The sequence below is a fragment of the Syngnathoides biaculeatus genome, chromosome 8 (genome assembly GCF_019802595.1).
Source record: "Syngnathoides biaculeatus isolate LvHL_M chromosome 8, ASM1980259v1, whole genome shotgun sequence".
Taxonomy (NCBI): Eukaryota; Metazoa; Chordata; class Actinopteri; order Syngnathiformes; family Syngnathidae; genus Syngnathoides; species Syngnathoides biaculeatus.
The window spans coordinates 31,431,166-31,443,392 of record NC_084647.1 but is presented as its reverse complement, the minus strand read 5'-3'; the positions used below and the strand labels follow the sequence as shown (position 1 = coordinate 31,443,392).

Below are 12,227 nucleotides of genomic sequence, written 5' to 3'. Positions count from 1 at the left end.
CAGTATGTATGTATGTATACATGGTATGTAGGAGACATTGTATGTATGTGTATACATGTATGTATTGTGTATCATGTATGTATGGTGTATAAAAAAACCCCCCCATGTATGTATGTATGTTGTGTTGTATACATGTATGTATGTATGTTGTGTGTGTGTGTGTGTGTGTGTGTAATCAAACACTGTTGGACTGCAATGAAGGAATAGATGGATCTCAAGGATGAGCACAGCACCTGAGTTAAATGAATGTCAGAGCAAAGGGTCACAATACTTTGGCTGTATATGTTTTGTTTGAATAAATCTGCAAAAAAATCAACACGCCCTGTTTTTTACGGTCTGTGTGGGGTGGTGTGTTTACAAAGGAAAAAATGAAAAATGATTTTGGAAAGCAGCAGTAAAAGGTCTAAATACTTTACATCGCGTGTGTGTGTGTTTGGATACTCTTTAAACAACACAGAAACACTTTCATGGAAAATAGTCTGGTTCTGGCCTACAGATATGTAACTGTGAGCTGGTTCTCAATCTATTGATATTATTCTGTCTGATGAATGTAACCTAATCCATAATGGGACACTGAGTACAAAAGCAGAGATCCAGTCTTTTTAATGTCCGTTACAAATTAGTTACTTTTTGTCTCCATACCATAGCGAATATTTGGAGAAGCATCTGAGAAAAACCTCTACCTCTCACAGCTCATCATTCTGGATACGCTGGAGAAGTGCCTGGCTGGGGTGAGTTCCTCTTATCATTAAATCTTGCTGTCTATTTAGACGTTTGGGGTATGGACAAAGTCCATCCATTCATTAATATTTCACTTTATATATCAGTTTAACCCGTTCAGCGTCACTGGTCAACTGAAGCCTCTACCAGCTGACTTTTTCTGGGAGGTTGGGTACGGCGCTCACTGATTGTCAGTATCTTGTTTGGCACATATAGACAAATCATTCATACTTGCATCTCCACCAATGGACAATACAGTGGTACCGCGACTTACAAAATGTCCCGAGTAATGAAATATCTGGTTATGAAACGCCTCTTTGGAAGAATATTATCTCTAGTTATGAAGTAAATTCAGGATACGAAAGGGAAAAAAATAGACGAATAGACGCTAGATTTGCAGCACCCAAATTCCACCAAACGTAAACATCCTGTATCTTGGTTTCTGTATATTGAGCTGCTCTGCCATTAGCTATTGCCGTAGCACCTTCGTGGCATTCCATTGGCTAGGAGTGACGTTAATCTTTACCCATGACGTTTTTGCGCTTCCCTGTCACCAAATCACGCTACCACACATTGGAAAGCTACTTTTTGTGAGTTTATTAATCTTTATTCTCAATGGCCTCCAAGAAACCTTATTTTTGGCTTGGTGGGGCTTCAAGGGCTCAGGGAGCTTGGAATGGTTTTGCTTATTTACATGTAAAATCGATTCTACTTATGAAAAATTCACGTGACGAAGCGATTTCCGGAACGGATAAATTTCGTAAGTAGAGGTACCACTGCATTAATATTCATTGACTCGAACAAGTGTGTTTTTGGATTGTGGAAGGAAGCCTGCATACCCGGGGGAAAAAAACAACACAAGCACAGGAAGCACAGCTGGGATGTGAACCAAAAAACTTAGTTCAAGTAACATTGTCAGATGTGTAATACATACATGACATAAAACATAGCTGAAATAGCATTTCTCTGAGACCTGTGGTACTATAATAAAGTGAAAAAGAAACGAAAGAAGAAAAGAAAAGAAATAAACAAACAGGTCGGTCTAAAATATGTACATTGTGCCTTATCCTAAAGACCAGCTCACAGAGCCCTCATAGTGACATACTGTACTGTCATTTCTGTTGTGCAGGCAACACAAATGAGGCAAAGACAGTTTGTCCCAGTGGGGCTGCCGTAGTTTGCACGGGATCGGGTTGAGGAGTACCGAAGTTTTCAACAAGAATGTACAGTCTTTGTGTGTGTGTGTGTGTGTGTATATATATATATATATATATAGAGAGAGAGAGATCGAGAGAGAGCGAGAGAGAGAGAGAGAGAGAGCTCTTCTCGAGCTCGAGAGCTCAGACTCTCTCGCTCTCTCTCTCGCTAGGAGAGATCTCTCGGAGAGAGAGATCAGAGAGAGAGAGAGAGAGAGAGAGAGAGAGAGAGAGAGAGAGAGAGAGGAGAGAGAGAGAGAGAGAGGATTCTGCTGTCTGTCTAAATTATTATGATAAAATCAAATATCCTGCGGGGTACAGAAGGAAGAACCACATCAAGAGCTACTTTCCAGAGTCAGCAACATGTTTGGACCCAACAAAGTGAATGGAATTCAGATAGCTTTGCTGGTGCTTTAGCAATTGTGAGAAATGGAAAGCCATTCACAGATGGGTAGTATGCCAAAGATAGAGAAGATGATGACGAGAGAATGTCAGAAGCAAAGGAAGACAGGGTGATCGATTGGAGGTAGAGAGGCGCTGTAACCAGCCTATGCCACTGGGGCTAGCGGGGGAGACCCGGAGCAGAAACTGCAAATGAAGCCTTGAAGTCCTTTGAATATTGAGAACAGGTCCTGTGGAATCCCCGTTGGCAGGGGCCACAGGTGATCAGAGCGAAGTCACAGGGAAAAGGGCGCCTCCCATGGTGTGGGTCAGAGTGAATTGACCAGATTTCGTAAGGCTCCCCGGGAGAATGACGGGAAGGTACCTGGGCTTTGTCCCATTCCTCGTCGTTGTTGTTGTTGTTGGAGAGTTTAATGTGCTGCTGGAGTTTTAATTAAAATAAATTTAAAAAAAAAACAGCAGTGACTCCTCCTCATTGCCAAGGACATTACAATACAATCTAAAAAGAGCACTATTTTACTGAACAATGAAAACAAATGTTTGCAAAATAACTGCCTGAATATTTATTTTACCTGCTCCTGAACCTTTGTGCACAGCGTCTACAAATCAGGGCTATAGTAAGTCACTTTCATCTTTAATGGAGGACTTTAAGCTCCCATCAGTGAGGTGTGTCAGCGTCTCAGAGACGGTGACTGATTTTGAGCTGCGAAAAATACTACATATATGATTTCATTTTAATACTTCAAGATCACAGAAATCTTACAATTTACAGCTACCATTCAAAAAATGAACCAAACGCGAAAACTTTTAGATATTGTGCGGTTTTGGTTTCGCTGGATTTTCCGCGCATACCGGCCATCAAATCTGCCTGCTGACACGTCAAGTGTTGTCAAACATCTCTGTAGAAGGACCAAATGGTGTTTGAAGAAGGAATTTGAAAACTTTAGAAGACATGACACATTTTTTTGAGACAAATAAAATACACTTAATTCGGACACTTATTTATTTTCCAACCCACCCAGAGCCACAACATAAGTATGAAAGAGCTGTGGGTCGCTGACTCCTGGTCTAGAGTCAAGGGTGGTTGGTGCCACAGAGGGATAATAATAATGAGGGCAAAGCAGAGACGAAGCGGAGCATCCTGATAGCCTGGTGGAAGCCTGCTGCTTTTGGTACGAAGACTCTCAAGTCTCCTTCCTGATAGGAGCAATTTGAAGAGGCTGTGGGATGGGTCAGTGGGGTCACAAGCAATCCTGGTGGTCTTACGGATGAGACGAGTGTGGTAAATTTCTAGAAGGGAAGGGTGAGGGACACCGATCATCATCTAACCTGCTTTCAGTGTGTTGCAGGATCTTGCAGCAGGAGTTGGTGCCGTACCACACCACGATGCTGCTTCACAGAGTGCTTTCGGTTGTCCTTCTGCAAAGGGAGATGATGATGGCGGATGGTGCTCTCACTCTTTTCATTTTTCCGTAGGAAGTCAGGTAAACTAGGAAGTAGGCTTAGCAGCAGCTCTCTGTTATAGACTACGGACGTTTCTGTGTTAAAAATAAAAAACACATCAGGCTGTGGTTCACTACACTGGATCGGATGTGCGCTCGGTGTGTACGACAAGTGTGTAATTGCCCAGTGGGGCAGCTTAGAGGGAACATTGGTCAAGACTATACAAAATAAGCGACATCTTTCAATATCTATGTATTTCTACTCATAACAAATTTTACGCACGTGATTTTTCGTGCTCGACTGCAGATTTGCGAGTGCGATGGTGCGCGGGCGCATACGTGCCCGTGAAATCACAGTCACTGATGATGCCTCTGGGCACACCCAGATCTTCTTGACTGGCTTTGTCACCTTAACCAGCGGTCTTTCTGCAGGAATTAGCATGGTAGTAGTAGTGTGGTCTGAGGCTCCCAGGTGGGATAGGGGGAGGGGATTTATAGGCTCCTTTGTGAGTTGTGTAACCATTTTCCAGGATGTTGTGGGAAATTTATCATGTCCATGATGTTGTGGAAACATGGTCTTGCGGTTAGCCTGGTTAAAATTGCCAGCCACTGCACTGCTGGTGCTGCTTACTGATTAGCCGGTGGTGTTTGTACAGTGCCTCACTCGTGTTGTTTATTGAGCTAGGAGGGATGTTAAATGGCTGCCAGCTGATCAGAAGTAAATTCAGGTAAAAAGGCCGGCAATTGACACATTGGTGTGTGAGGTTTAGAAGTTCTGACAAGATATAGTTGGGCTTACCCTCACACATCGTTTGGGCTCTGGTACCAGTCCTTTAGAGATGGGTTGGACGCTCTTCCGCTCTGGAGTTGTCCATGGTTAAAGGCACCGAGCAGGTGTGGGTACAGTAATCCCTCTATACTAAGAGCATCACCTAATACGGATTCAGTGCATCACTTTTTTTTTTTCCCCCACAACCCTTCCCCACCCCCACTTTGTGTTTTTTAAAATTTCGTGGGGGGTTCTGGTCCTTATTACCATGAAAAATGTGGGATTCTTTCTGTCTGGTAGCATGTGAGCCAGCCTAGCTGAATGGCGTGTTCCAGGATGCTATTGTTGAGCCATCCTTTGATGCAAGCAAAGACAGCACTCACTCACACTTTTTGTAGATATGCATAGTAAACAGATATAGTCTGTTTTTTTTTCCAGTGAGCGTACATTGGCCAGGGTTATGAAAGGGAGAGCGGGCTGGTGCGGGTCAGCTCCGAATTTAGCTCAGACACCTCCGCGCTTGCCCCTCTTCTGCTGATATCTGTTCGCCACATGGCCCTTCCACTCTGGGCTGGGTGCAGGAGTGGGGGTCGGGATTGGCTTCTGGCAGACCGCAGTCAAGTAGCAGTTCTGCGATTGGTGGAGTTATGTCCAAAAATAACGTTCAGTGAATGTCGAGCAGAAACTGGAGTAGATGCGCAACAGTGGATGAATGCGCGATATAGACAGACAAACCCAGTCAGCAGTCTGTCATATGCAGTGAACATTTCAGTCCAGACTATTTTAGTGGTGCACTCATGTCTGAGATGGGTTTTAAATGTAAAAAAATGTTAAACCTGGGTTGGTGCCTACCATACAGCTAGTTTCAACACTGGAATAGATCGGTGTCGCTAAAGAGACAAAACGTAAACTTGGATCAGCTGCTGATCCAGGACACGTTTGGACAAGCTCAGTCCCCCCCCCCCACACACACACAGAAAGTACCACAACTGCGAAAGGCTTTTCTAAAAGACAAGTTGCGGAGGTATGTTGATCTTTTATTTCCTAAAAACTTAGAACAGTGTTGACATGGTTGAATGAAAGCAGCATATGATGTTTGTTGCCGAACAGCAAAACGTTTGACCATTATCAACTCAAAAAACAGAATAATATTGTCTTCAAACGGCGGCACGGCAGAGCAGCTGGGAAGTGTCGCCCTCACAGTGCTGAGGATCTGGGTTCAATCGCAGCACTCCCTGCGTGGTGTTTGCATGTTTTCCCCGTGCCTGCGTAGGTTTAGGTTTTCTCCGGCAGATACTGAATCTCCATCTTTGGTACATTCCAAACGTTGCCAGACTGATGAAGTGCCTGTTCATTAGAAAGGAACACATACAATGAAGAAAATAAGTATTTGAACACCCTGCTCTATTGCAAGTTCTCCCACTTAGAAATCATGGAGGGGTCTGAAATTTTCATCGTAGGTGCATCTCCACCGTGAGAGAGATCATCTAAAAAGAAAAATCCAGAAATCACAATGTATGATTTTGTTAAGATTTATTTGTGTGAAATAAGTATTTGAACACCTGAGAAAACCAAAGTTATAATTTAGTACAAAAGCCTTTGTTTGCAATTACAGAGGTCAAACGTTTCCCGTAGGTGTTCACCATGTTTGCACACACTGCAGGAGGGATTTTGGCCCACTCCTCCACGCAGATCTTCTCTAGATCAGACAGGTTTTTGGGCTGTCGTAAGTATTCCTCCGTCTTCCCGATCAACCGAGCTGCGGAGAGCCGGTCACGGCTGTGCTGCTCGCGGATGTGTATGGAAGTATTCGTCTGTCTTCCTGATCAACTGATACTGGTATTTCTTCATCAGATGAGGATAAATCTGCAAAATCAGTACTAGTCATAATGGTGTCTCGTGTAATTGAGTGTTTGGAACGGCACGTAACACGTCACATACGCCCTCGTAGGTCATATGACTCGCGAAAATGGCAGCGCCTCTGAAAATTCGGAATAGTCGATAAAAAATCTTCTCAAAACACTATTAAATGAGAGAGGATTTAACATCACATTGTCAAGATAGCGTACATATTACATGACATATTAGATGCATTGTTAATGCAAACCACTGGATTTCCCCATTAAATTCTTCTGTCACACCTACGGGACACCTCACCTTTGTTCAGCTGCCATCATACATGTCCTGGACTATTCTAACATATTTCTCCGCCACACCAGACTTACACATGCAGTACCACAGTTCCTCTCGTGGTCCTCTGTCATAGGCTTTCTCTAGATCCACAAAGACACAATGTAGCTCCTTCTGACCTTCTCTGTACTTTTCCACTACTAACCTCAAGGCAAATAATGCATCTGTAGTACTTTCTCGGCATGAAATATTACTCTTGTTCGCAGATACTTAAGTCTGTCCTAAGTCTAGCCTCCACTACTCTTTCCCATAACTTTATTCTGTGGCTCATCAACTTTATTCCCACAGTTCTGAACATCACCTTTGTTCTTAAAAATGGGAACTAGCACACTTTTCCTCCATTCTTCAGGCATCATCTTGCCTGCTAGTATTCTGTTGAATAAGTTGGTCAAAAACTACACAGCCATCTCTCCAAATTGCTTCCTTACCTCCACAGGTATGTCATCAGGGCCAACTGCCTTTCCATTTTTCATCCTTTGTAGTGCCTTTCTGACTTCCCCCTTGGTAATCATTGCCACTCCCTGGTCCTTCACACTTGCCTCTTCAACTCTTCCTTCTCTCTCATTTTCTTCATTCATCAACTTCTTGAAGTATTCTCTCCATCTATTTAGAACACTACTGGCACCAGTCGACACATTTCCATCTCGATCCTAAATCACCCTTACCTGCTGCACATTCTTCTTATCTCTATCCCTCTGTCTGGCCAACCTGTAGAGATCGTTTTCTCCTTCTTTCATATCTAACCTTGTATACATGTCATATGTCTCTTTTTTTAGCCTTTGCCACCCCTACCTTTTCCCTACGTCACATCTCAATGTATTCCTTTCCCCTCTCCTCAATCCTCTGTGTCCCACTTCTTTGCTAATCTCTTTCCTTGTATGACTTCCTGTGTTTTGGGGTTGCACCACCAAGTCTCATTTTCCCCTTTCCTACTAGAAGACACACCAAGTATTCTCCTGCCTGTCTCTCTGATCACCTTGGCTGTAGTAGTCCGGGACCTCATCCTATCCATCGAGATCCTGTCTCACCTCTTTCCGAAAGGCTGCACAACATTCTTCCTTTCTCAGCTTCCACCACATGGTTCTCTGCTCTACCTTTGTCTTCTTAATCTTCCTACCCACCACCAGAATCATTCTACACAAACCTGGTGTACATGTCTTCATATGCCTCTTGTTTAGCCTTTGCCACCTCTAGCTTTGCCCTACGTCGCATCTCGATGTACTCCTTTCGCCTCTCCTCAGTCCTCTCAGTATCCCACTTCTTCTTCGCTCATCTCTTTCCTTGTATGACTCCCTGTATTTTGGGGTTCCACCACCAAGTCTCCTTCTCCCCTTTCCTACCAGATGACACACCAAGTACTCTCCTGCCTGTCTCTCTGATCACCTTGGCTGTCGTCGTCCAGTCTTGCGGGAGCTTCGGTTGTCCATCGAGAGCCTGTCTCACCTCTTTCCGGAAGGCTGCACAACATTCTTCCTTTTTCAGCTTCCACCACATGGTTCTCTGCTCTACCTTTGTCTTCTTAATCTTCCTACCCACCACCAGAATCATCCTACATACTACCATCCTATGCTGTCGAGCTACACTCTCCCCTACCACTACTTTACAGTCAGTAACCTCCTTCAGATTACATCGTCTGCACAAAATATAATCTACCTGCGTGGTTCTACCTCCGCTCTTGTAGGTCACTATATGTTCCTCCCTCTTCTGGAAATAAGTGTTCACTACAGCCATCTCCATCCTTTTTGCAAAGTCCACCACCATCTGCCCTTCAAAGTTCCTTTCCTGGATGCCGTACTTACCCATCACTTCTTCATCGCCCCTGTTTCCTTTCCCAATATGTCCATTACAATCTGCACCAATCACAACTCTCTCGCTGTCTGGGATGCTCAGAACTACTTCATCTAGTTCCTTCCAGAATTTCTCTTTCAACTCTTGGTCACATCCTACCTGTGGTGCATAGCCGCTAACCACATTATACATAACACCCTCAATTTCAAATTTTAGTCTCATCACTCGATCTGATACTCTTTTCACCTCCAAGACATTCTTAGCCAGCTCTTCCTTTAAAATAACCCCTACTCCATTTCTCTTCCCATCTACTCCGTGGTAGAATAATTTAAACCCTGCTCCCAAACTTCTATCCTTACTACCTTTCCACCTGCTCTCTTGGATGCACAGAATATCAACCTTTCTCCTAATCATCATGTCAACCAACTCCTGTGCTTTTCCTGTCATAGTCCCAACATTCAAAGTCCCTACACTCAGTTGTAGGCTCTGTGCATTCCTCTTTTTCTTCTGACGCTGGATCCGGTTTCCTCCTCTTCTTTGTCTTCGACCCACAGTAGCTGAATTTCCACCGACGCCCTGCAGGTTAGCAGTGCCGGGGGCGGGCGTTGTTAACCCGGGCCACGACCGATCCGGTATGGGATTCTTTAGATGAACGCTCATATTTGTTTGGCACAGTTTTTACGCCGGATGCCCTTCCTGACGCAACCCTCTGCATTTATCCGGGCTTGGGACCGGCCTACAGATTGCACTGGTTTGTGCCCCCATAGGGCTGCATTATTTCGCTTCCCATGTACTCATGGTAAAATAATTTAAACCCTGCTCCTTAACTTCTCGCCTTACTACCTTTCCACCTGCTCTCTTGGAGCCACAATATATAAACCTTTCGCCTAATCAACTCCTGAGCTTTTCTGGTCATAGTCCCAACATTAAAAGTCCCTACATTCAGTTGTAGGCTCTGTGCATTCCTCTTCTTCTGACAACGACGAATCGGGTTTCCTCCTCTTCTTTGTCTTCAATCCACAGTTGCTGAATTTCCACTGACGCCCCTGCAGGTTAGTGGTGCCCGGTGGCGGGCGTTATTAACCTGGGGCACGATTGATCTGGTATGGGATTCTTTAGATGAACGCTCATATTTGTTTGGCAAAGTTTTCACGCCGAATGCCCTTCCTGACACAAACCTCTGCATTTATTCTTTCTTGGGACCGGCCTACAGATTTCACTGGCTCGTGGGGCTGGATTTGTGAAAATATACCTACTTAAACTAAATACACGGTGTTTGCATAATTTTAAAACAGGACCGAAAACTTCATATATTCATTCAGGATATTGAAGCCTTTTCTATTTATCAGTTTATGGCTTAATTATAATAAAAAAAAAAACAACTTCACAAATGCTTACCAGTCAGTGTTTCCTACACGATGCATGTCATCCTCCCTGGTTCTGAGTGCATGCTCAGCATCTTCATCGCCAGCTATTTCGTCTGCATTTGAACGTGTGTGTGCTCTATAACTGCCTCAAAATCATAAGCTTTAACTCCTTTATAAAGCTCGCATTGTTCACCATCTCCATGGGACCCTTCAGAATTATATTCTTCGCTCGAATTACCGGGAAATCCATCATCGTTCTCCCGTTGGAGTCGGAACAGTAGCCATGTTTATCTCAACTTCTGACGTCACGTCCCTTTTTGGGCTTTACCGCTGTGTGCTTGTGTATTTCTGGGGAATCTAGCAATGTGTGATCAAATTTTGCCGATTAATTGTAAAATAAAAAGGTTTCCTTCATAATGGATTTCAGATTCCAATTCAGCATAAAAAAACTGTATAATGTAAGCAACAGGTGAACTGAAGCCTTTACATACCCTTTAACTAAACAACAACAAAATTGAGAACTGTTTTTGGCAATGAAGAAAAGAGGATTGCTGTTCGTAAATACCTGAACTTACGATCTTTAAAAACCAAAGGCCAAGTCCGAACACTTGCTGTTATGATTCCGACCTGACTTTCAAAAATGCAAAGCAAAGCAAATTTGTAAAAGCGCATTTCATACACAAGGTAACTCAATGTGCTTTACGTGATTAAAAGTATTCGAAAACAAAGCGATAAAACATTTAAAATGTGATAAAAACAAAAATGACAACAAAATAGATATTTTTAAAAAAGTACAATTAAAACCACGTACAGTGCAAGAAATATGATTTAAAAAGTGGAAATACTCAAAAAACCATGACAGAAAATAACAGTTTTCAACCTGAATTTAAAAACATTCACACTTGGGGCTGACCTCACTTCTGTTGGCAACTGAAATGCTGCTGCACTATGTTTGCTTTGGACTCTGCGTTCCACTATTTGACCTGAGTCAGTCGATCTCCGCGTTCTACTGGGTTTGTAGAGTACAACCTCGGTTTTTGACCACAATCCGTTCCAGAAGGATGTTCGAGAAGTGATTTGTTCAAAATCGAATCAATATTTCCCATTGCAATTAATGGAAAAAGAATCTGTTCCAAGCCTTAAAAAATAGGCTTTTTAAAGCATTTTGTTTTAGCTTTTCCTGATAATAATCTGCATAGTAGAAATACATGTATAGTTTAAATACTTTCTACAATGAAATAATTTAAGATATTTATTCATTATTTCCTTAAAATGTACCCTTTAGTAGTAGAGTAGGCTAGGCTGGGAGTGCATTGCCGTATCTGTAGCGACTCGGCCTCTAGACTTGTAAACTTTTTTTTTTTATGATCAAAACTGTAGGATAACTTTAAACAAGCAATAATGAGGGGTAAAAAAGCAAATTTTTTTCTTTTTTTACATAAAGTAACATACAAAAACGTTAACTTTTAACTTGAGTGAACGAAATCTTTGAAACAAAACAAAAATGCAGAAATGCGAATAGAACAGAGCACTATTAAAGTTCACAAGAAAAAAGCAATGCAAAACCATCAACTATCAAATCTTTTCTATGGGGGTGACTCGCCCCCTGGAAGTTCTTTTCTTTTCCCAAAGAACTTATCTAGTGTCACTTCTTTGGAGCCATGATTGTGGGTTTTTGTCCTCAATAGTAAGAAAAAACAGTAAATGTAGCTACCGCGACACGTCTGCGTACAGAGGCTGCATGATACACAATAATAAAGCGCGTTGTGGGTCAGTTGGTCTGGCTGCCTGCGTTGTTACTTCCGGGTTTTTCGGGGGCGTTGGAATTCACAATAACAAAGCGCATCGTCGGACAGCTGGTCGGGCCACGTGCGTTAAGACTTGACGACTGTAATGGTCTTCTAAATGGACTCCCACAAAAAAGTATTAAACAGCTGCAGCTCATTCAGAATACTGCAGCTCCCGTTCTGAACAGAACAAAGCGGTCAGAGGACATAAAGTGCCTTGTGAAAGTATTCAGCCCCCTTGCATGAATTCTTTGTAGCACCACCTTTTGCTGCAATTACAGCGGCAAGTCGCTTGGGGTATGTCTTTATAAGTTTTGCACATCGAGAGGCTGAAATTCTTGCCCATTCTTCCTTACAAAACAGCTTGAGCTTAGTGAGGTTGGATGGAGAGCGTTTGTGAACAGCAGTCTTCAGCTCTGCCCACAGATTGGATTCAGGTCTGGACTTTGACTTAGCCATTCTAACACCTAAATACGTTTATTTGTGAACCATTTCATTTTAGATTTGGCTTTATGTTTTGGATTATTGTCTTGTTGGAAGATAAACCTCTGTCCCAGTCTCAGATC

General features: G+C 42.9%; 1 protein-coding gene across 8 annotated transcripts in view; it reads left to right on the top strand.

The window, feature by feature from the left end:
* nf1a (neurofibromin 1a) overlaps window positions 1-12,227 on the top strand; it is a 261,091-nt gene that overhangs the window by 29,491 nt on the left and 219,373 nt on the right. For all 8 annotated transcript variants that reach the window (XR_009795929.1, XR_009795928.1, XM_061826400.1 and 5 more), the window contains exon 3: window positions 648-731. Coding sequence is in view for 6 of the 8 variants with exons in the window: in XM_061826400.1 (XP_061682384.1) it covers window positions 648-731 (84 nt within the window). In the remaining 2 variants the exon portion in view is untranslated. The remainder of the gene's footprint in view (window positions 1-647; window positions 732-12,227) is intronic.